The sequence below is a fragment of the Podarcis muralis genome, chromosome 12 (genome assembly GCF_964188315.1).
Source record: "Podarcis muralis chromosome 12, rPodMur119.hap1.1, whole genome shotgun sequence".
Classification (NCBI taxonomy): Eukaryota; Metazoa; Chordata; class Lepidosauria; order Squamata; family Lacertidae; genus Podarcis; species Podarcis muralis.
Window position 1 is genome coordinate 11,555,258 of NC_135666.1, and position 21,232 is coordinate 11,576,489.

General features: G+C 40.9%; 2 protein-coding genes across 11 annotated transcripts in view; both read right to left on the reverse strand.

The window, feature by feature from the left end:
• Positions 1-4,481, reverse strand: part of RHEB (Ras homolog, mTORC1 binding) — a 35,878-nt gene extending 31,397 nt beyond the window's left edge. Inside the window, exon 1 of one of the 3 annotated variants that reach the window (XM_077936734.1) lies at positions 4,195-4,422. In XM_077936734.1, coding sequence (XP_077792860.1) covers positions 4,195-4,273 — 79 coding nt within the window. In that variant the 5' untranslated portion in view covers positions 4,274-4,422. The other 2 variants (XM_028750146.2, XM_077936735.1) reach the window with 2 other exon arrangements.
• A 4,788-nt stretch (positions 4,482-9,269) lies between these two features.
• The window catches only part of PRKAG2 (protein kinase AMP-activated non-catalytic subunit gamma 2), a 201,297-nt gene continuing 189,334 nt past the window's right edge, over positions 9,270-21,232 (reverse strand). For 7 of the 8 annotated variants that reach the window (XM_028751341.2, XM_028751342.2, XM_077936732.1 and 4 more), the window contains 7 exons: positions 20,162-20,216; positions 19,270-19,396; positions 17,316-17,481; positions 16,285-16,322; positions 14,947-15,093; positions 11,629-11,722; positions 9,270-10,609 (listed from right to left, as the gene is read on the reverse strand). In XM_028751341.2, the coding sequence (XP_028607174.2) occupies positions 10,578-10,609; positions 11,629-11,722; positions 14,947-15,093; positions 16,285-16,322; positions 17,316-17,481; positions 19,270-19,396; positions 20,162-20,216 (659 nt within the window). In that variant the 3' untranslated portion in view covers positions 9,270-10,577. Of the gene's footprint in view, positions 10,610-11,628; positions 11,723-13,326; positions 13,380-14,946; positions 15,094-16,284; positions 16,323-17,315; positions 17,482-19,269; positions 19,397-20,161; positions 20,217-21,232 lie in introns of all 8 variants that reach the window. The other variant, XR_003709227.2, reaches the window with a different exon arrangement.

Below are 21,232 nucleotides of genomic sequence, written 5' to 3' on the forward strand. Positions count from 1 at the left end.
TAATGAATTAGAAAGTCTAGCTTTGCTTTCCTAATCTAATTACTTTGTTCACCAGGTACTTTCTTTGCCTTATACCCTTGCTAGCTTGAGCCTTATACAAAGAGGCTACCTTACACCTGAATTATCTTTGCCATACCAGCCTGTAAAGTCCACACATGTAGGGCAAATTCTTGCATTCAATTACAGACTGATGCTGATTGTTTCCTTGGTCACATTGTATGAACAAGCTACATTTTTGTTCTTCTATTCAGGCCTCTCTATAATCTTTGTGCCAGGGAAAGAAATGGAATTACAACAACTGGAACTTGATCCAGGCATGAAGAAAGCCTTGAGGTATGCCTTTTTCACACTGAGATAGCATCTGTAGGGTTCTGAAACCAAAGTCACTGTAAATTTTACAGTACCGGAGAAGCATGTCAATGTTACATCTGCTTTGTTCTATTGCATTGCCTTGATTTCCCCTTCATTCCCAATAAAGGTAGAGAGGGGAGGTCAAAGGAATTGCTATGGTAACAATTCTATGACACTAACTTGACAACCATTCTTCCCCAAAGTATATGAAGAAAGATACAGCAGATGAGAACTTTATATGATTGTACTGTACTTGGAAACTATTTTAACAAGGAGTTAAGGTTCTGGATTGAACATATCATTTTAAAGATCCCACTTCAAAACAAGGGTCTGATTTTAGCTAAACCACCTGTACTTTCTGCCAGAGCTGAAAGTGTGTTTCCTTCACTGAACCTAGTAAAAACGCCTGCTTCACTGAGTAGATATGAAAACCTGACCTCAGTATATTTTTCCTTAAATAATTTTCACACTTATTTAATTTATACTCCACCCTTTTCTCCCAAGGAGCTCAAAGGTACATGGTTCTCCTCCTCCCCATTTAATCCCCACAACACCACTGAGGTAGGTTAGGAAGAGAGATAGTGACTGGGCCAAGGTTACCCAGTGAGCTTCATGATGGAGTGGGGATTTGAACCTTGGTTCTACTTCAACACTCTAACCCAGGGATTGTCAACCTGGTTCCTACTGCCCACTAATGGGTGTTTCAGGATTCTAGGTGGGCGGTAGGGGGTTCTACGGCACAAGCTGAATCCTCCTTCCATTGAGCACTGGTGGGTGGTAAGGAAATTTTACCATCAAGAAAGATGCATTAGTGGGCGGTAGGTATAAAAAGGTTGACTCCCCCTGCTCTAACCACTACATCATTCAAGCTCTCCTACAACAACAAAAAGGCCCTATAAACCAAAGTATGTTTCAGCATCACATTTCCAAGCATTATGGGAGTCATTACGAGAAAGGAAGCTGGAATATAAGAACCTGCCTATTTAAACATTTCTCTTATCTACATTATACAATAAAACTTAAATAAAGATTAAACACCCAGAAAGTGTACTGTGAAAGTGAACATGAACAGCTCCTCAACTTTGGACTCCTCCTATCTTGTGTTGGAAATAACTTATTTTACACACTATGACTTAACACTCAGCTGGTTTACACTGTGGATGCTGCTACCCAGTTTGTTTATATAGCTGGACTTTGAAGCCCTTTTTCCACCCACCTGGCTCTTTAACATTACTTTTGTTTAGAACAGAACAAAATATCTAAAGAATGCCATCATTTCAGCATTTAAAGGTCCATGGACCCTTAGGGGAGAAAGCAGAGAGCACAGTGTTAAAAAAGGGTTAGATTCCAGCTTTAAATGACCTATGATAGTGCTGTTTAGATTGGTGAGCAGTAAGAGGATGGAAAGAGGGGCATCCCAAAGCACTTGCTACATGTTTCAAGCAAACAGTAACAAACTGCACGGCTGACTTACTCATGTACCAGAAGACCTTTACTAAACACTCAAGGGTTTTTTTTTTGTGTATGACAAGGTGGCAAACCCAGGTTTGCTGCCAAATGTGAACTCAATGGGAAGCTGTTGCCAATCATAGCTTCCAGACAAATGCTATTTGTACAATGATACACATGTGAAAACACCTGTGTTGAAGTGCCCATGTAATTAACACTTTGTTTTGTAGGTTTGCGCCATAAAAGATGTGATGAGTCCCCAATGCAGCTTTGTCAGCTGTAGAAGTGGTCACATGCTCTTTGCCCTCAAATGTATTTTGAAAGTAACCCCATTTACCTGACAAAGACCAGGAGTCCATTGAGCTTTCTAATACAATCAAATACATACTATTTAATATACTTTAACACTTGCTGTACAGTAGCCAATGAAAAACACACACATACAGTCACACCCTTTACTATGTGTTTACCTGTCCCATCATCACACCTGGAGGAAACAGTCAGAAACCAGACAAGCTGCTAAATGTTTGAGCAAGCAGAATAAAAGAAGTTTGCCCAATCCCTGAAGTTGATTTGGGCCTCCATAAGGAGGCAGCTGCTAGGAAAGGGAGGAGGCTTCTTTCAGAGACATTCCCCTGCACCTCCACTTCATGTCCTAAGTAAATTATTACTTCATTTTCAATTCCTCCACAATAATTACTTTCTAATCTTACATTTGAAAAACTTGGCCAATGATTTAGGGAGACTGAATTTGGCAAATCTTGAGACCCCCTAATCTAAACTACTTTAAGCAAAAAAGTAAAATGATTTACAAAGAGCGAACTGAAGTTAATGTCTTTTTTATGTAGAAACTGCACCTGTGATTAGTTTCAAACCACTACCAGCATTCTGGGGAATTCTGCTTGAATGAGTTTTACTCCCTATGAAAGTCCTTTGGTGCAGAAGCTTAAGCGGGACTATAAAGTATGTCAAAGAGACGAGACAAAGCCATAGTTATCTTCCTCATTGGTGAATGGTTTTAGTAATGCATCACTTCTCTTCCTGTACAGTATCCAACACATTGTTAACATGCAATAAATCCATAATAACTGACCCACATAGCAATGTAGTTTGAGGAACCAAAACTCAAATTGGTTAACTTGCACTAACGCTTTAAGACACACTGTCATCTTCAGACCAGGATAATTTGCAGAACCGAATGTGCAAATTATTTCCACCAACTCATTTCCACCAACTCATACCAGTTTCCAACTTTGGGGAGGGGTGGAGGGAAAAAAACCACAAGAGCCCAATTTTCTTAACGCGGTGGGTCAATGGAAGCGATTGCTCTCAAAGACCAAATGTGTGGAGCGGCAAGAAGAGATTGTCACTCACTGTTAGCGGCAGCTACCAAATCATTATTGCGAAAGCGCGATCTTGGGTATGCGGTGCCAGGCGCAGTGGACGGGAGTGGACATCTGGGAGCTGCCCCGGAAACCATCATTACCCGTAACCACGCTTTGCACGAGGAAGGGGGGGTGGGGTGGGAAAGAGATTTCACGTCAGCCTGGAGCGGGAACGGTGTTCCCCGAGAGGCCAGACCGCGGAAGATTAACAAGTCGCCTCTGCAGACGCGGGAAATGCAAAACGGCCGCTCGGAGCCTCTCCGGAGAAAACGGCCCCGGGAGTTGTGAGGCATCTGCCCCGGGTGCACTGCGTGGGGAGCCCGGCGAGGCTAAGTTACGGGGAAATGCACACAGACACGCGCCACCGCCACAGGCTCCCCATCCCCGCCAGCACCAAAAGCAGGCAGGGCAGCAGCCCACCCGGAAAACGGCTGACAGGCCCAAGGCGGGTCGTCGTCGTCGTCGTCCTCCTCACCTGCGACCGGCTTCGAAGGCGGGCTGCCCCCTTTCGGCCGCCAAGCCACGAGGCGGGAGCGGCGCGCACGTCCGCCTGCGGAGCCTCAACTTGGGCCGAGGCCGGGCGCGCCCGCGTGGGGGGCTTGAGAGAAGCGCCCCGGTCTGGGGGAGCCCCTCGGGGCCCGCTCCCCGCACCCTCCACCCGCCTCCGGGAGTGACTCACCGACGCTCCTGTAGCCCAGGATGGCGATCTTACGGGACTTGGACGGCGGCATCTTTTCCCCGCCGGGCCCCGACCCACATCAAGGGCTCCGGCCACGGGCGGGCGGGACGAGAGGGAGAACGGGAGGCGCTGCTCCGGACGAGGAGGCGGAGGAGGCGGCGGCGGGCGGCCGAGGCCTTAGGTGGGGCCGGCTGGGGACAGGTAGAGGCGGCAGGGGGCGGCAGCGCGCGGCATGCAAGGCGGCGGAGGGAGGGGTGAGGGGAAGAGACGGACCGCGCGGGACTCGCTGACTGAGAGGCACTGCGATGCGACGGCGCCCGCTTCACTCACGTGACAACCGCCGTCCTCGGCCGTCTCCTCCTCCGCTTCCTCCCCCTTCACCCCCCCCACCGCTCGCGCGTGCGCGCATCTTCGCCTCAGCAGTCGCTCGCCCACGTACGGCCGCCGTCGTGCGCGCTTGCGTCACGGGCGAGGGAGAGGTTCACCGTTGGACTGGCAGGCGGGCAAACGGCCGAGCCGAGCTCGCGCTGGAAATTTCGCTGCGTCATCCTTCCCTCAAGGGGGTTGCCCCGCCTGCTTGTTTGGCTCTGGCTCTAGCTCTCCCGACCCCGCCCACTCCTTTTCACCTCCTCAGGAGGGGCAGGCGTTGGTTGGATATATCGGCTATTTTTTGCTGGTTGGCGGAGGGCGGGGCGGGGCGGCGGCTTTGCGCGCGAACGGGGCTGCTGATTGGGTCCCGCTGATGACTCGCTGCTATTGGCCAAATCCGAATGGAAGGTGTGGGAGGGTGGAATCGCGGGGGTCGTCTCTCCGGTGATTGGCAGGAGATAGCGGAGCGGCCTTGCGTGTGGGAAAGAGCAGCGCGTGCGTGCGTGCTTGAGTACGTGCGTGCTGGGCCCATTGTCAAAATGTCCCCTTAACTAGTGGGCAGCTGGCAGGAAGCCGCCGGTGGTTTCTGTGTTAACGTGCGGTTCTAGTGCAATGGTTGCGCACGCTTTGGCCCCCAAATCAGCGCACGGGACAGATTGAGCTCCCTCCGTTTGCACTGGGAAAGCTTAAAAAAAATGCATTGACGTATCTTACTATCCAGTCTGCCGCCAGGGATTTGTGCGTACTGTACCTGAATCACGAGTGCTACGAGATTTACACTGATTGGGTTTGATTCCTTGAATGGTTTTACCACGTGTGTGGATCAGGGGGCTACAGTATTTTTATTTTATTTCTATACCCCTTTATATTTTTAAGAAAAATCTCCAAGCGGTTTGTTGTTGTTCTTGTTTAGTCGTTTAGTCGTGTCCGACTCTTCGTGACCCAGTGGACCAGAGCACGCCAGGCACTCCTGTCTTCCACTGCCTCCCGCAGTTGGGTCAAACTCATGAACACTATCCAACCATCTCGTCCTCTGTCGCCCCCTTCTCCTTGTGCCCTCCATCTTTCCCAACATCAGGGTCTTTTCCAGGGAGTCTTCTCTTCTCATGAGGTGGCCAAAGTATTGGAGCCTCAGCTTCACGATCTGTCCTTCCAGTGAGCACTCAGGACTGATTTCCTTACGAATGGAGAGGTTTGATCTTCTTGCAGTCCATGGGACTCTCAAGAGTCTCCTCCAGCACCATAATTCAAAAGCATCAATTCTTCAGCAATCAGCCTTCTTTATGGTCCAGCTCTCACTTCCATACATCACTACTGGGAAAACCATAGCTTTTACTATACGGACCTTGTTGGCAAGGCGAGGTCTCTACTTTTAAGATGCTGTCTAGATTTGTCATTGCTTTTCTCCCAAGAAGCAGGCGTCTTTTAATTTTGTGGCTGCTGTCACCATCTGAAGTGATCATGGAGCCCAAGAAAGTAAAATCTCTCACTGCCTCCATTTCTTCCTCTTCTATTTGCCAGGAGGTGATGGGACCAGTGGCCATGATCTTCGTTTTTTTTATGTTGAGCTTCAGACCATATTTTGCGCTCTCCTCTTTCACCCTCGTTAAAAGGTTCTTTAATTCCTTCTCACTTTCTGCCATCAAGGTTGTGTCAGCATATTAAATCAATAAAGCATAAATAACACAATCTGAAGAAAGTCAAATATAGGGTATACAGTCAAAACAACATAATTAACAGAAAACTAAAGATTTCAAAATAAAACCTTCCCATCCAGGAAGGAAACGGCAGAGTTGAGTTTTTCCGTTTTCTCCTCACAACACGCTGTAAACAAGAGCAAACTAAGAGGGTTGTGATTTGGTCGAGGTTCACGGTCAAGCACAGCGATTTCAGCCACGGGTCAAGTCTGCTACAACTATACTGCAACACACTGGCTGCTTTTATCAGTGACTAATAATTCTAATATTGTATGCACTCACACAGAGAAATTATATGCACATTAGTCACTGTATTACAACTTACATGGTTACAATTCTGCTCTTTGTGAAGGACTGGGTGAAGAGGCCTTATAAGTTTCTGCCCAAAACCTACATTATAGGTTCCAAAGCATGCAGGTTCCCCGGGATTTCTTGGAGTGTGTGTGTGCTGGTTGACAACATGGTGATGGGTGTGCTTCCTATCTCCTATTCTCCAACTCACTTGCTTCTCCCAAGCATATGTGTAACTAGCATAGAGTAACTTTTATGGGGGCCAGTGTGGTGTAGTGGTTAAGAGCAGTGGTTCTTGTAAGGGTGTGGTGGTGCCACACTGGTGTGACAGAAAAGGATGGCAGTGTGGCAGGAAGATTCAAGGATCATCAAAGAAACATTTAAACATTTCAGTGCAGTATAGTATAGCATACAGGCAGCGACCATTTTGTACGCGTCCAATTGATGCACAACTGCTGACAAGTGGGTCCTTTTGGAGGTCAGAATGAGGGAGTAATGGGCTTATGCACACTTTCCTGACCCACCCGAGGGCCAGGAATGGAACCCCCAAGCAAAATGGTTACTGCCTGTATTATCAAAATATTTTTTATTTGTATAATATTGTTGTGAGTCCTTTTTTGTTTTCAGATGTATTTATCAATAATAAAAAAATCAGTGCAACATGAGCAAGTGTTTATTTTGAAAGTATAGCATAGAGAAAAAAGTTTGAGAACCACTGGGTTATAAATGCAATGAATATTTTTTAAAACCTTCTCCTTCTGGGTAGTGAGGATTAGGCTCATCTCAGATGGTGCAGCGAAGTTTGGGTTTCCCATAGAAAAGATTGAGTAAGAATTACCCGAGAAGGCTGACAGTGTTATAGTAGAGTCTTTGTATATGTACTCTGGAGATTGTTGGGACAAGTAATTGTTGAGAGCATGCTTGCATATATGGGTGAATGTATGCTGGTAGTTTTACAGATGTTTCAGTAGAATTTATGTGCCTCTTGAGTGAAGGGAATCCCATTTCATGGATTTTGATATTTTCTGTTCTATATACTGTAATAATAATAAAAAATCCGGGCTTTTATTTATTATATAAATGGGAATCCCATTTCATGGATTTTGATATTTTCTGTTCTATATACTGTAATAATAATAAAAAATCTGGGCTTTTATTTCAGCCGGAACTCGCTGGAATTCAGTTCCAGCACCTCTCTGGTGGCTGCCATTGCCATTATAAGAGAACAAGGGTGGATTTCATGGTGAGTTCTGGCACCTCTTCTCCTAGAGAAATAGCTCTGATGATGATGATAATTTATTACTTGTACCCTGCCCATCTATTAATTTTGTTTGTTGATTTCCTCTGTAAACTACTTCACCATTTTTTAACGAAAAGTAGTTCTACAAATAAAATAATATTTTGTGTTCTAGCCATTCACTCCTCTCAGATAATATTATTTCATAACCCCTCCTGTTTTTCTGTTTCTGCAAACCTTTGAGTTCTCCCTAGCTTGCTGATACTTCCCTAGTTCCTTGTGCCATTTTGGCTGCATAAGGATTCACACTTGAAGAAAGAGTATGCTATTAGTATATACAATGTATCTCTCAGCATATAAAGTGTTATTTAATTTAAAGATGCTTTGGCAACCATAGGATGTAGTTTTCTTATCCAATAGCATTTACTCATAATTGCTCCCAGTTATTGTTTCATACACGTATTTCGCTTACGTATTTAATTTTAATGTTTAACCTGTTTAAAGCACACATTCTGAAGAGGATACAAGCAGGATAGAAGTCAGTACCAATGGTGGAAAAAGTACATTGTCCTTCTCAGCCATGTTAACTCTGGCTGCAGCTGACAAAATCTTATCTATCCCATCTGAAATCTCTGGATAATTGTTCACCTTTCATGAGAGACCTCAATGCTGTACTGGCACCCTTTAGACGTAGACTATGAAATTTGCACAGACCATCATGTATTGTTGGAGGGGTCCGGACTCCCTTCAACAAGAATAGTTTGGAGAGTAGATAAAAGGAACAGGGTATTCTGGATTGTAAGCACGATCAGTTCCTTTTGTTTTTTGCATTGTATGTATCACCTATTTGGAATGTAAATGATGCAGAAGAAAACTAGGACCTGTCTTCTGTCACATTCTGAATGTCCAGACACAGCAAATATATTTTCCTGTCACAATGCTCTTACATAAGCATCTGGATGTGGAATTAACGGTGTGTTTCTACATGGCGCGATACAGCACTATATACTCCACAAGCGTTCTTCTCCATGGCCAAGTCTTCTGCAATGTTTCTTCACAAGGCAGTTCCATTCAGCAAAGGTCTCTTGCAACATTAGTAGATGCCTTATTCCAGGTTTAGTGCTTTTTATTGCTACCTATGCAGCACAACTGGGTGTGTGGATTACTTATGAATTGCCCCTGAAGCCTGTTCCATTTGTGTGTGGTGTGTATGAAGATTTAATTACTGGCTTCCTTTCATTTTGTAATAGTTAAAGAGAGCTATTTGCTATGGGAGGAAATAGACAATAAAAGGAACAAACCTTCCCCAGCGAAGTTAACTAATGGTTATCATGAAACTTTTCAAGCGACACAGTTGGAACAGCCTCAGCAGAAACACTGAAAGGTTGGAGGAGTGAACAGAGCCCACAGCTTTTATCACTGCCCTTAATTTTTTTTTATTTGACTGTACTAATTTTTGCTTTCTGTCAGGCATTGGCAAGGCAGAAAGGTGGAATATAAATATTTTAAACAATTATAAAATGGGCAGAACCTGTAAAGAAGAAACGGTTAATTAATGATCAAGTACACTCTAAAGCGCTGGGGAGGCTAGCCCTCTGACTGTATTTTATTAGAACACCCCACCCCAAAATCAGGACATTGCACTGAACATAGGCACTTTGGCAATGATGTCTGAACAGAAGGGATGGGAAGTCTTGTTGCAGAGATACATTCTGCTAGTATACAGCCAACATATTCACACCATGTACAGGGGACAAATAGATGCTTAAGGGACAGGACCTTCCCTGGAAAGAAGCTATTCAACTCCAGAGTCTTCCACAGATATCTTTCTTTAATTTCTCAAAAGGGAAAAGAACTGCCTGTTTTCTGGTTTTTTTTAAAAAATAAGCATATTAAAAAGAGACGAGCACATCCTTAAAAACAACTACATTTTGGACAACAAATATATGTTTATAGTTTACACAAATAATCAGTTTGCCTTCTGAAGGGAATTAATCTGAATCGCCCTAAAAATGGAATATGCCAGAACATGTGGTTGTACTGCATATGGAGATTTATGGGTGTATTTTTAAGTGGATTATGCCATCTTCTGGACACCTAGGATTTTTTTGTTACTAAAATTACACAGTAGGACTTTTGGAATTATTCTCACACCCTGGTTTTCATTCCAATCTTTACAGACTACCAGCATGATACTGTTACTTTTCTGCAAGTTTATATGCAATCAACATTCACCTTCCTTTGTTGATTACTTTTTCATAGCTTCTTTTCTGTGGAAATATGAGGTGTCTAGTGGTGATACATTTGACAAACCCCTGATTTCTGTGCCTCTTGTGTACAACCCATCTAAATGCCACATGGTTTGCACCACTGTTTTTAGTAACGAGAGATCTTCTTATATAACAATCAATGTTTTATTAATGAATATGGTGAAGTTTTAGCTATCCACCAAAGATGTGTAAAAAATTGCAAGAAAATAAAAATAAATAAAGCTGGTTTTAGATCAGTCTTGTTTTACCATCTCTTCAGAATGCAACATTTATAAACACACAAAACTGTCATTAAAGTCTTAAGGTAATCTACTGATATTCAAATTACAGCTTTTATGACAAATCTAATGATAACTGAAACTGATTTGGTTTTAGGTTTAGCAACTTGAACATTCAAATACAGTGTCTCGTTTCACACAATACTTCCTCTTATTGTGATGGGCAACAGCGATGACATATTGTTGGCTTTTTGACATAAGGCACTATGATATGAATATGCCATACACTTGCCTTATGTCAGAGATCTGTTGCTGAGCAGTGACTTCTATCAAATACAAAAGATGTTTGTTTTCAGGATACAGTGCATTTTAGATGAACGACATCATGTGAAGTCTTTCAGCAAACATTTTGAAATGCAAGCCTGTATTTAATACATAAGCTTTTTGTCATGCTGCTTTTTGTGTGTGACAGTCACTGGGAAGTAATAGACTAGTTACCCAACACTCAGTCCCAATACACACATACTCATCCCCATTTCTCTCTTCTCTAGTGCTGCCAGTGTTCTTGAGGCAAAGATGACCCAGTAACTTCAATCAAGTTCTTCTACAAAGGTTTATACGTTCACAGCAATCATTCAGTTTCACTTTCCTTTTGTTTGGCACCTGTTAACGGAAAGATATATATGAGAAAATGTGTACACCAGGGGTCAGCAAATGTTTTCAGCAGGGGGCCGGTCCACTGTCCCTTAGACCTTGTGGGGGACGGCCTATATTTTGAAAAAAATAATAATGAATTCCTTTGCCCCACAAATAACCCAGAGATGCATTTTAAATAAAAGGACACATTCTACTCATGTAAAAACACGCTGATTCCTGTACTGTCCGCGGGCCAGATTTAGAAGGCGATTGGGCTGGATCTGGCCCCCGGGCCTTAGTTTGCCTACCCATGGTCTACACTCTCATATCATGGGAGAGATTGCATTTGCCCAGCATTCAACACACAACATTTTTGTGCCTGGCAAAATTTGATCTTTCTACCCCTGCACCCAGTGAAATTTTCAAAGCCATTATGCATTCTGCCAAACCTTTTATTTTTATGGAAGTTTGGACTATTCATAATATACAATGTATAAACTTTACTTTTAAGCTCTAATGCAATATACACTGTACTTTTTGTTATTTTAAACTTTTTAGCTAGAGGACAATATGGTCCAGATGCAAAGTTCAGCTGACACCCAAATGCATTCATAGCAGTTGTGGCCTGTATACAATTCTTTGCTCACTTATATCAGAGGCAGCCCAGCGCACTAAGTGCAAGTGCAAGTTCAGTCTATTACATTTGTGTGCAAGGGAGAGATTACTGTGCATACCAATGCTCCAACATGCACAAGGGTCAATCTGTCCGACTAACTGATAACTAGAAGTATTAATCCAGTTCTCCACATAATGGAGAAATTCTCATTATAGGGGTGCTAACTAAAAGATGTGCTGGTTTTAAGATAAGGTTATCATTGTGACATTTGGTGTGAATACAGGAGACAGCTGGCTCAGTCATGAAGCCCACTTGGCCTTGAGCAAATCAGCATCAGTCTCAACTTTCAAGAGTTGTTGTGAGCATAAAGTTATTGTACGATACTTTGTATGTTACAGAAGAACTCAATACATAAATGCTGCCCACATACCAGCTGGTGAGAGCACCAGAGCTTGTAGGATGTCCGAGAGGGAGATGATACCAACAATACTATCTGCTTCATTCACTACCACCAATCGATGCACCTGCAAACATGAAACAAAAGCATATTAAGAGATTACTGTATTTGCCAATAAGCAGTGCATTCCACGTTCATGTTAATAATAGCCAGATGAATCAAGTTATTTAGAAGGACACTCGGCTCCCCCTCAATGAATTAATATAGAGACTTTCCAGAACAAATTTTTGTTCAGCTCCAGAGACCCAGGAGGGCACAACACATTCAAATCGAATTTACAGTGAGATACAAAGAGAAAACATGAACTGGTTCCATTTTCCAATGCCGCTAGGTGAAGCCTGGATCAGACCATTTAGTTTTACACCAGTGTGTCATTAAAAAGCAGTCCCAATTTCCCTCACTGTTAGCACTGTGCGTTTGCATTCACATCTTTTCTGTGGGCTTGTGCATGAATAACTGGAGGCCCAGCTGTTCTATAATTGAACAGGGACATGCTGCACAGTAGCAGAATACATTTCACTTTTCACAGCTATGAAAGGCTAATTGTTGAAATGCTAGCAAGGTGTTACTTAACAGTAAAGAACTGTCCGTCGACAGATAGAAGAAATCTGAGAGTGCAGATTGCATTTTCCTCATTGTCAGAACAGAATATAAAGTTCAACATAAATTATTCCTACTCATTATGAATACATTCAAGTGGAAAGTTCTTGTTAAAAATAGATACTGTCTGTAACCCAAACACTGCCACATAATCTAACAAGGAACAGACTAAAACTAACAAGTCTATTTTTATTATAAAAGTGAAGTGTAATGTTACTGGTTCCATACATAGTTAAATCATATTTATAATTAGATTAGCCTAATTTACGTCAGCTTAATGGTGTGTCTTTAAAATTTATGCACCGCTATTTTAGGTGCATATTATAGTTTGTGTTTGCCCAGTAGGACTTTTAAACAACATACCCTCCCCACATATCACATCTCCTGAGTTTCAAAAGCAGTTTGCTATACTGCACAGCCACCCCTTTGGGCAAATGTACAACCAGTCAAGCATTGATGAGCAGACAGTGCCAGCAGCCCTCTGTTTGTGAGTTTACATCTAGCTAATTGAACCGGGGAACATGCCAACAGCAGGGCCATAAACCCACACGGAGTATGCCACAGTTGGCATCTCATATATGGGGTATGTGAACAGCTGTTTGAGAGGGGAAAGTCCACAACCTTATCTGACACGCTTTTCTAGAGTAGGCCTACATCTTTTTCGCTTTATAATCTGACAAAAGTTTTGTTCAGCTGTTTTTAAATACGCACACTTATCATGGAGTACTTGTAGCTTTGCCACGAAGACATTTGAGTAAGACAGCAGTTGTTGTTGGGAAAGATGCCCAAATGATAAAGATGCAAAATAGTGAGATGATCAGTTCCCACAAAGCATTTAAAGAACGACCAGACTTTCAACAGATGACCTTGGCTCTACTAAACATTTGATGTTTTATGATTGCTCTCAACCATTTTCCAATTTTGTAACCACTTTAAACATCAAAATGTTGGCTAAAAGTAACTCAGAAATACAAGAAACAAAGAGCAAGAGAGGCCTTTGTCAAAGAAATAGACATAGCAAAGTTCAAGTCAAGGTACTTCAACAGTTTAGGACAGAGGTGAACTACATACCGGCCAGGTAACTTAGAGCTCCTCTTCTCTTGTATTTGAACAGTCATACCCACCTGATACAAATGGGGAACACAGGAAAGAAATAGAAAAGGGGGGAAATTCTATTTTTATATATGTTCCTCTTACGTTGGCGATACTTTAGACAGGGTTATTATGATGGATGGGTTTAATATGACTATTAAGTATGGACTATCACATGGTCAGTCACTTGGCCATCTTTCTCAAGTTCAACAGCTTCATTACTCAAAGGCTATAGATTAATAAAGTGACAGTACAATCACTTCTCTGCCAAGACGCAACAGTAATAACCAATTACTTAAAAAAAAACCTCCACCCATCCTCCAATCCAATTCAGATTTCTGGTATCTACCTATGTTGTGAAATAATTACACGGCATCTTTCTGAAAAGATATTGTAAAATCGGCTATGTCTGTGTTTAGAAATATATAAAATAAAATTGATATACCATTGATTTCAAAGCACACACCTATCTTAGTTTATGTTGGAAAGTTTCCATTGCTACCTGTTCTTGCTTTGTCAGAGATCAGGTGTGCACCTGATCAGCTGTCATAACTGATTTTATCCCATATGAAAAATATAACTCAGAATATTTTGCATTTCACTTTTTCAAATTATGGTCTGAAATTAGGGCATTGGGCAGGGAGAGGGGAAAACGAGAAAGCATAGTATGGCTTCACTTTGTCAGTGAAGGAAGAGTGCATGTTCCATTACAATGGTGATGGCTGTATGGGAAAGTTTCCCATATGCCTCATAACATTTATCCTGTCCCATCCTAGGGTAGAAGCTACTTCCTAGCCTGCTGCTTGCAAGGTGATCATGCCAGTAGCTAAAAGGCAGCACTATCCCAGAAGAACTGTCCTGTCCCTGGTATTACTGCAGAATTCAAAACGTGCAGTATTTTGAAAGCAAAGCGTAATTATTCGTTACACCCTTATTCAGACCATGTGCTTTGTATTAAACTTACAAGAACATTTCAATGAGTTTGCATTTCTTTTCCCCTTTCAACCAACGTATACTAGTTGTCACATAAATACTGATTAAAGGGTGCGCTAGCAGAACCCACATTTCTGTGATGTGCCTTTGCAAACTAATATTCATCAAGTTTTAAAAAATATGGCAGAAGTCACAGTTCTCACATAACCACCAACAGTCCAGCTAAGTTTATCATCTATAAACCTTAGGTTAGAGCAACTTTAGATCTCCCACCTCTTCATTTCAGCAAAAGACCTTTAGACTTCAGTCCATCAACAATGCCACATGTTTTCATAGGTAGCCATCATAATCGCCACAAAAATCAGGGCTTGGTCACACTGCTTGCCAAAACCCGAAGTCTCCAAGGTTGTAGTAGTTCATCATGCTCAATTACTTTTTTATTTTAAAGAAAGTGTAAGAAATATAAGTCTTTAAAAGTTAGAATAAAGAATCCATGAAGTACAGAGCCGTTGTAGGATTATAGAATATAAGTTTAAATGCACATTCTAGCACACCTTTGAAGGAGTCTTATGCAGACATCATCAGAGTCCTTCTTTGAAATTGTGTTAGCTGGAATTCTGGTTAGCAACACTACTCAGAAATGTGTTGTGGTCCAAGAATTCTCACCTCAGCTTTAACTATCCGGTCCACGATGGTCTCCAGTGTTTCCAGCTTACTGCATTTCACAACACCTTCAAAATACTGAGAGCGGTGTTGTAGGGCTTGTGTCACTGTGATATCTAAGTTATTATAAGTTTTTTCAGCTGCAAGATTCTGAAAAAAAGTGATTACATAAGACTCTTTTTTTTTAAACAAAACACCCAATGTATTATCCCCGTATATCAGGAATGTGATGCTACTAAGATCACTTCAGAAATGGACCAAAAACCCAGTCCTCCAGATACGCTAAGAGTACAATCCAAATAAATATGTGCAATGTTAGGATGCACAAACATATAACATTATGACCAAGCTTGCATGCCAGTTAGGAGGACTATAGTGCCTCTGCTAAACATGATTGGCTCTTTGCAGATTAATGTTTCCTGATCTCCAAACCAAGTTCAGGATATCAGGAAAACCCAGTGAGCTTGCACACTCCTCTCCTTCCTGTCTCAAATGGGTAGTCCTATTTCCTTTCAGTTTGCACCAGATTTCCACTTTAATCATGGTTGCAAACTGTGGATTAGTGCAAATTAGTGTGTAAACATAATACTAATCATAAAAAGGTAAAGGTAAAGGTAAAGGACCTCTGACAGTTAAGTCCAGTCGCAAACGACTCTGGAGTTGTGGCGCTCATCTCGCTTTACTGGCTGAGGGAGCCGACGTTTGTCTGCAGACAGTTTCCGGGTCATGTGGCCAGCATGACTAAGCCGCTTCTGGCGAAACCAGAACAGTGCACAGAAACGCCATTTACCTTCCCGCCGGAGCGATACCTATTTATCTACTTGCACTTTGACATGCTTTCAAACTACTAGGTTGGCAGGAGCTGGGACCGAGCAACGGGTGCTCACCCCGCCGCGGGGATTCAAACTGCCGACCTTTTGATCGACAAGCTCTAGGCTTGGTGGTTTAGACTCTAACACTTATTATAGATAGCTACAGAACTCAAATTGAGTGGTGGGTGCTCACAGAAGAGGGGAGAATATAGGAGCGTGCTAACCTATGAAATCCCAATCTTGATTAGGAGATGGGGCACCATTAGGTTTGCACCGAGTAACAGACGGCAGTCTTTTGTTGGTTGCCAGCTGCTCTCTCCTCTCCAAGGAAATTTACCTCCCCACCCCTCTAGAAGCACTCATGGAAACCATCATAGGAATAATTGAAGTTAGAGACTAACATAGAAATATAAGGAACTGAAGAGCAAAAAGGGACCATTCTACTATAGGAAAAGCCTCTGGGCAAAAGTGAGAGATATAAAATATATTTAAAAAGATATAAAACATGTAAATACATGTAAATACTTACTATTACATCAAATTTGGAATAAATATCTACAACTTTTCCTAAAAACAGAAGATAAAACAAACTTTATGTTGGTAATTAAGCTATAAAACCAAATACAATACTCTATATTAGCCTCTGTCAACCTGGTTCAAATGTTTTAAGAGTACAACTCCCACCAGTCCCTGGCCAGCACAAAGACTGCTCTATACAAATTAAAAAATTGTTCAGTAGCACCTTAGAAACCAACTAAGTTTGTTCTGGGTATAAGCTTTCGTGTGCATGCACACTTCTTCAAGAAGGATGTAAATACGCCTAGAAGTTGTATTAACAGATTTACAGCTCGGTCCCATGCTTGTTTATTCAGAGGTCATGGGGTTTACTTCCATAATGTGTATATGACACACACTAGGCCTGTGATTCTGTACATGCTTACTTTTGAGTCAACAAGTTATAGTGCAGGATGAATCCATATAAAAAGGTGAACATATTTTAGGAAACAGTTAATTTTTAGCTTCAATGATTTCAGCACAGAAAATAATTAATGGGAAATTTCGCCTTCCTTACTCAAGGAATGCAAAAGCACAATCCATCTGCACTTTTCTGTACATTATATTGGAATGGAAGGAAAATAAAATTACTCCAGAGGTATAATAAAAATAGAGGTGTAAATCAGGAGTAATTTTATTGAAGTGAAAACACACAACTGAAAAGAGAAGCAAAAATATATTTTGTTCTAGATCCTATAGGGTTTGATGAGAGTGGAAAAGGGATATGTGCAAATGTGTTTTAAATGATAATGAAAAGCAAGATAACCAAAACAGAATGGAACCATTTTGTTCTATTACAGTTTCCTAGAAACGGAATTAATTCAAGTGAGATGATAGAGATGTTATGAATAAAAGATTGATCGAAGGGTGATAAAGAAACTTTTTTCTCCTTTTATTTTTTCCCATTTAATAAGGCGGCTCAGATAATTTAGCACTTACAACAGATAACCAATGGCAAAATAAACTATTTCCTTCCGAACGATAGCCATTTTACTGAATACAAACCTGACTCATCCACAACAGGTAGTGCTGATATCCTTCTATCTACAAATATATTCAATGCTTTAATGATAGGAGTGTCTGGGTGTATAAAGGCGATGTTGTCATATGTTCCTATCCCAAGTTCATCCAGATTTTGCTTCATAAAGGCAGGCTTTGGCATTTCTGACACCTAGAAGAAGTAAAATACTACTTGTTTGACAGGCATATTTTACCATTTTTAAGCTACACAGCTCACACAGTTAAAAAAATTACCACGCAAGGAATTTCCTTATCATGTCTTTCAACTGGTAACATATTTTAGTAGCCTAGTAAGCTTAAGATTAGTGGGCAAAGTCAAATGTGTTAGAATGAAGCTAATACTGTCTTTGAAGCTGAACTCTATTCTGGCATTCTGTCCCACGTTTCTTGCCCATATAGGGATGCCCTGAACTGGGAAAACACAATAAATATCCAATATACAATAACACGTTCGCAGCTTTTATAATTGAAGCTTTTATAATTGCAGCATGGATTGCAGTGGCACAAGTGTCCTTGGTGTTTTGAAGATGTAGCTTATGAATGAAACAGCACAGTTATCATTCAAAGCTTGCTGCTTCCTTGTCCAAGCTTCACAATGCAATTATTAATGCCTTATATAAGGTTGCATGCTAGAACCTCTGAGTGTCGTATAACCCAGGCATCATTTGGACATGCTTCTGCAGCTGTGACATTTAGCACACTGAATTTTGCAGGAGAGTTAAGAAAGGGATAGCATGTCTAAGGAGTTTTACTAGCATATCTTTTTATTGTACCAATTACAGACAAGTGGAACCTCCAAGAATGTTGCAGTATATCCTCACCTCTTAGTAGAAATGCTCCTGGACAGGTTTTCAGCCAGCCAATCATGACCCTGTCCATTCTACATTTCTATTTTCCAACAATCAATCAATATTCTGTGCTTATTGAGCATGCTCAGTCCTCACTGGGCTGTTTTGTGGTTTGTTTTTCAAAATGTTCTACTTCTGCAAACCTCAGAGTCCCTCTGAGCATGTCAATACCTCTTTCCTTTCTCAGCGCCCCAGTTTGGCTCCAATCCTGTCTCTGAACTCAGTGGTGAGCCCTATTATGAGGAATGCAAAGTTTGCATAGATTTTTACCATGAAGGTTTCTTGGCAGTAAACACTATAAAGTTGCTGCCATCTGAATACCCTGTAAACGCTATTTGCATGACCCATCCCAATACGAGAAATTTTGCCACAGGAAAAGTGAGACAACAAAAACCATCCATGTGGTCATTTGATAATTCTCAACTATAATCTCATTATACTCCTAAACTTTAGAAAAACCTAGGAAGATCAACTACAGTTTCAAGTGACTGAACTAGGCCAGATGACTGCAAATGAGGCAAGCCAAGCCTTGGATTTGCACCCTCTCCTCCTCTATGAACAAGAAATGAGAGTGGAAGCTTGCACTTTTCACTAAAATAAAAACTTAAAGAACTGTTCCTTATTCAAACTCCAGTAGGATAAAAGAATCCAGGATCTTGTTAGAATAAACTAAGGTTCCAAGTTTGTACGTAACAGGAAACGGTGCTTTAGTCTGCAGTGAAAGCAGAAGCTTTGATTTTCCTCTCACACATGCAAACCGGGTGATGAAGTGTCACCTGCAAAAGCGACTGGATTATTTAAGAGTCTTTTCTGAGACTGCTTGATTGCACAAGTCCAATTAAAATACTTCCTGCATAGTTATTATGGATGGAAACACTTTTATCACTGTAGTGCAGAGTAAAGGCCTGCTACCAACTGAATGAAGAGAGACAACGGGAACATACCTATTATTTCTGTACCAGTGTAAGTGTAGAGTATTCAAAGGCAAGGGATCATATCAGTACAGTTGTTTATAAAGACTTTACTAATGTAACAGTGAGCTTTGTCTGTTCCAACATCAAGAAGTAATAGGAATTTATTATTTTACTTACAAAAAGCTGGAGAAACTTGAGGATTCTTTTATGGGTAAGTATATAAAGTGCATTTCCGCTCACTGGGTCAATAACTGGCAATCTGTGGATTCTGTTTTTGATCAGTGAATATACAGCATCAAAAAGGCTGAAGAGAAAGTTATTGCAACTGTTAGTATACTCTTACTGTGATATCCGAAGACAGCTTTGATGATTCCCCCAAAGCTACACTCTACCAACTAAGTGATTTTTAGTAAATAATGTTGGAGGAAGTTGTGAAAACTGAGCTAAAGGACAGATGATTTCATTACATCATTGTTAAAGTAGGTATAGTACAGTTGAACATCAATATTATATCAGATCCTGTCAGCCAAACAGGAAAGCTGTTAAGAGGGGGAAATGCTTTGTGATGGGGTGGGGAAAGAGAAGGTTTTACTTATAAGGACCTGAAGATTAGTAAGATTCAAATGCAAACTAAAATAGAGGACAATAACAGTAATAAACACAACAGCTTTCTCACTAAATGTCCTTGTGCTGGCTTGGAAGGGTTACACAGAATGGATGGTTAATTATGGCATAACAAGCTTCACTTATATAGTAATATAATAATACTACATACAGAAATGCATGTAACTGTAAGCAGGAGTGGAAAGGAAGAAAACTTATGCCATATCTTCAGTATTTCTTGTGTAATCATGACCCGCCCTCAAAAAATCAGATTCAAAACCCCCAAAGATTCTAAGAAAAGCCATAAAGGTTCCTATCACCAATTTAGAAACTTAATTGAAGTTAGAAACTTAGAAACACCAATTGCTAACATGCACTATCTGTCTTAGTTGTCCCTTGCAGCTGTGTGATGGCTGTATTAGCACAATTTACATTTTAAGAGATCAAAAGTAGAAAAGCATCTTACCTGGCGTCTGGTGAAATGTTCACTAAAGGCTTAAAGGTTTCTTGTAAATAAAGCTCTGTATAATTAAAAACAAAACCAATGCTTCATAAATTAATAATAAAAAATAGTATTTCATGAAATATCCACACACACACCCCGGTGTTACTCTTAGCAGTGAACCCGGCATATGAAAGTGAGGACAATCCATGATTTACTAAATTAAGGAATGGCAGTGGTTCATAAGAGCAAGCACTAGAGGTCACTAGAATACGATATTAATACACATGAATACCATAAAAAAGTAGACAGCAAAGGCTGAGCAGAGGGTATTTTAAAGAAGTGTACTAATATAAGTGCTTTTTGTTTTTAAGGCACCACTGTCTTCTCAAGCACCTGCAGCAATAAATGAACTTCCAACTTTTTCTGCAACACACAGCATGTCCTGAAGACACATCTTCAAAATGAATATTTTTTGAAAGATCTTCAATTTTTTATCTAACCAACATTTCCAGAGGAGTGACTTGGTAAGGTGGAAAGAGGCAAAGGGAGGCAATTTATATTTATGAAAATATAAATACAAAAAGCCATTATTACCCATATTTAAATCAAAACATGCAACATGTAATAATTAAAATTTACACCACCAGTCAGAAATATATAACACATATAGGTGAATACTATTGTGATATTTCATCTTGCAGTGATTGTTAAAAAAACACTTTTCAATAAACTTGCCTGATGATCATCCTCTCTTACAACATGAAAGTTTTGTAAGAAATAACACATTCACTCATATGAAGATGATAATAAAGAGTTTTAGGGGGATTTCCAAGATAACTCTTATCATGTAAACTATTCACTGTTTTAAAGTCCTCCAGCAATAGATGATCCTTCAAATATCCCAAAAGCAATATTTTAGGATTCAACAAATCATATCCAGTAATCTCTTTTACTACTTCCATTACTCTTGCCAAAATGAGGACTTGAGCTTTTCCAAAATACCTGCATTAATTTTGTCTCTAAAGCTTTACACCTCCAACTCCTACCTTCCTGTAATTTTATCCTTCCTGCAAAGAAAGACCTTAAATATGA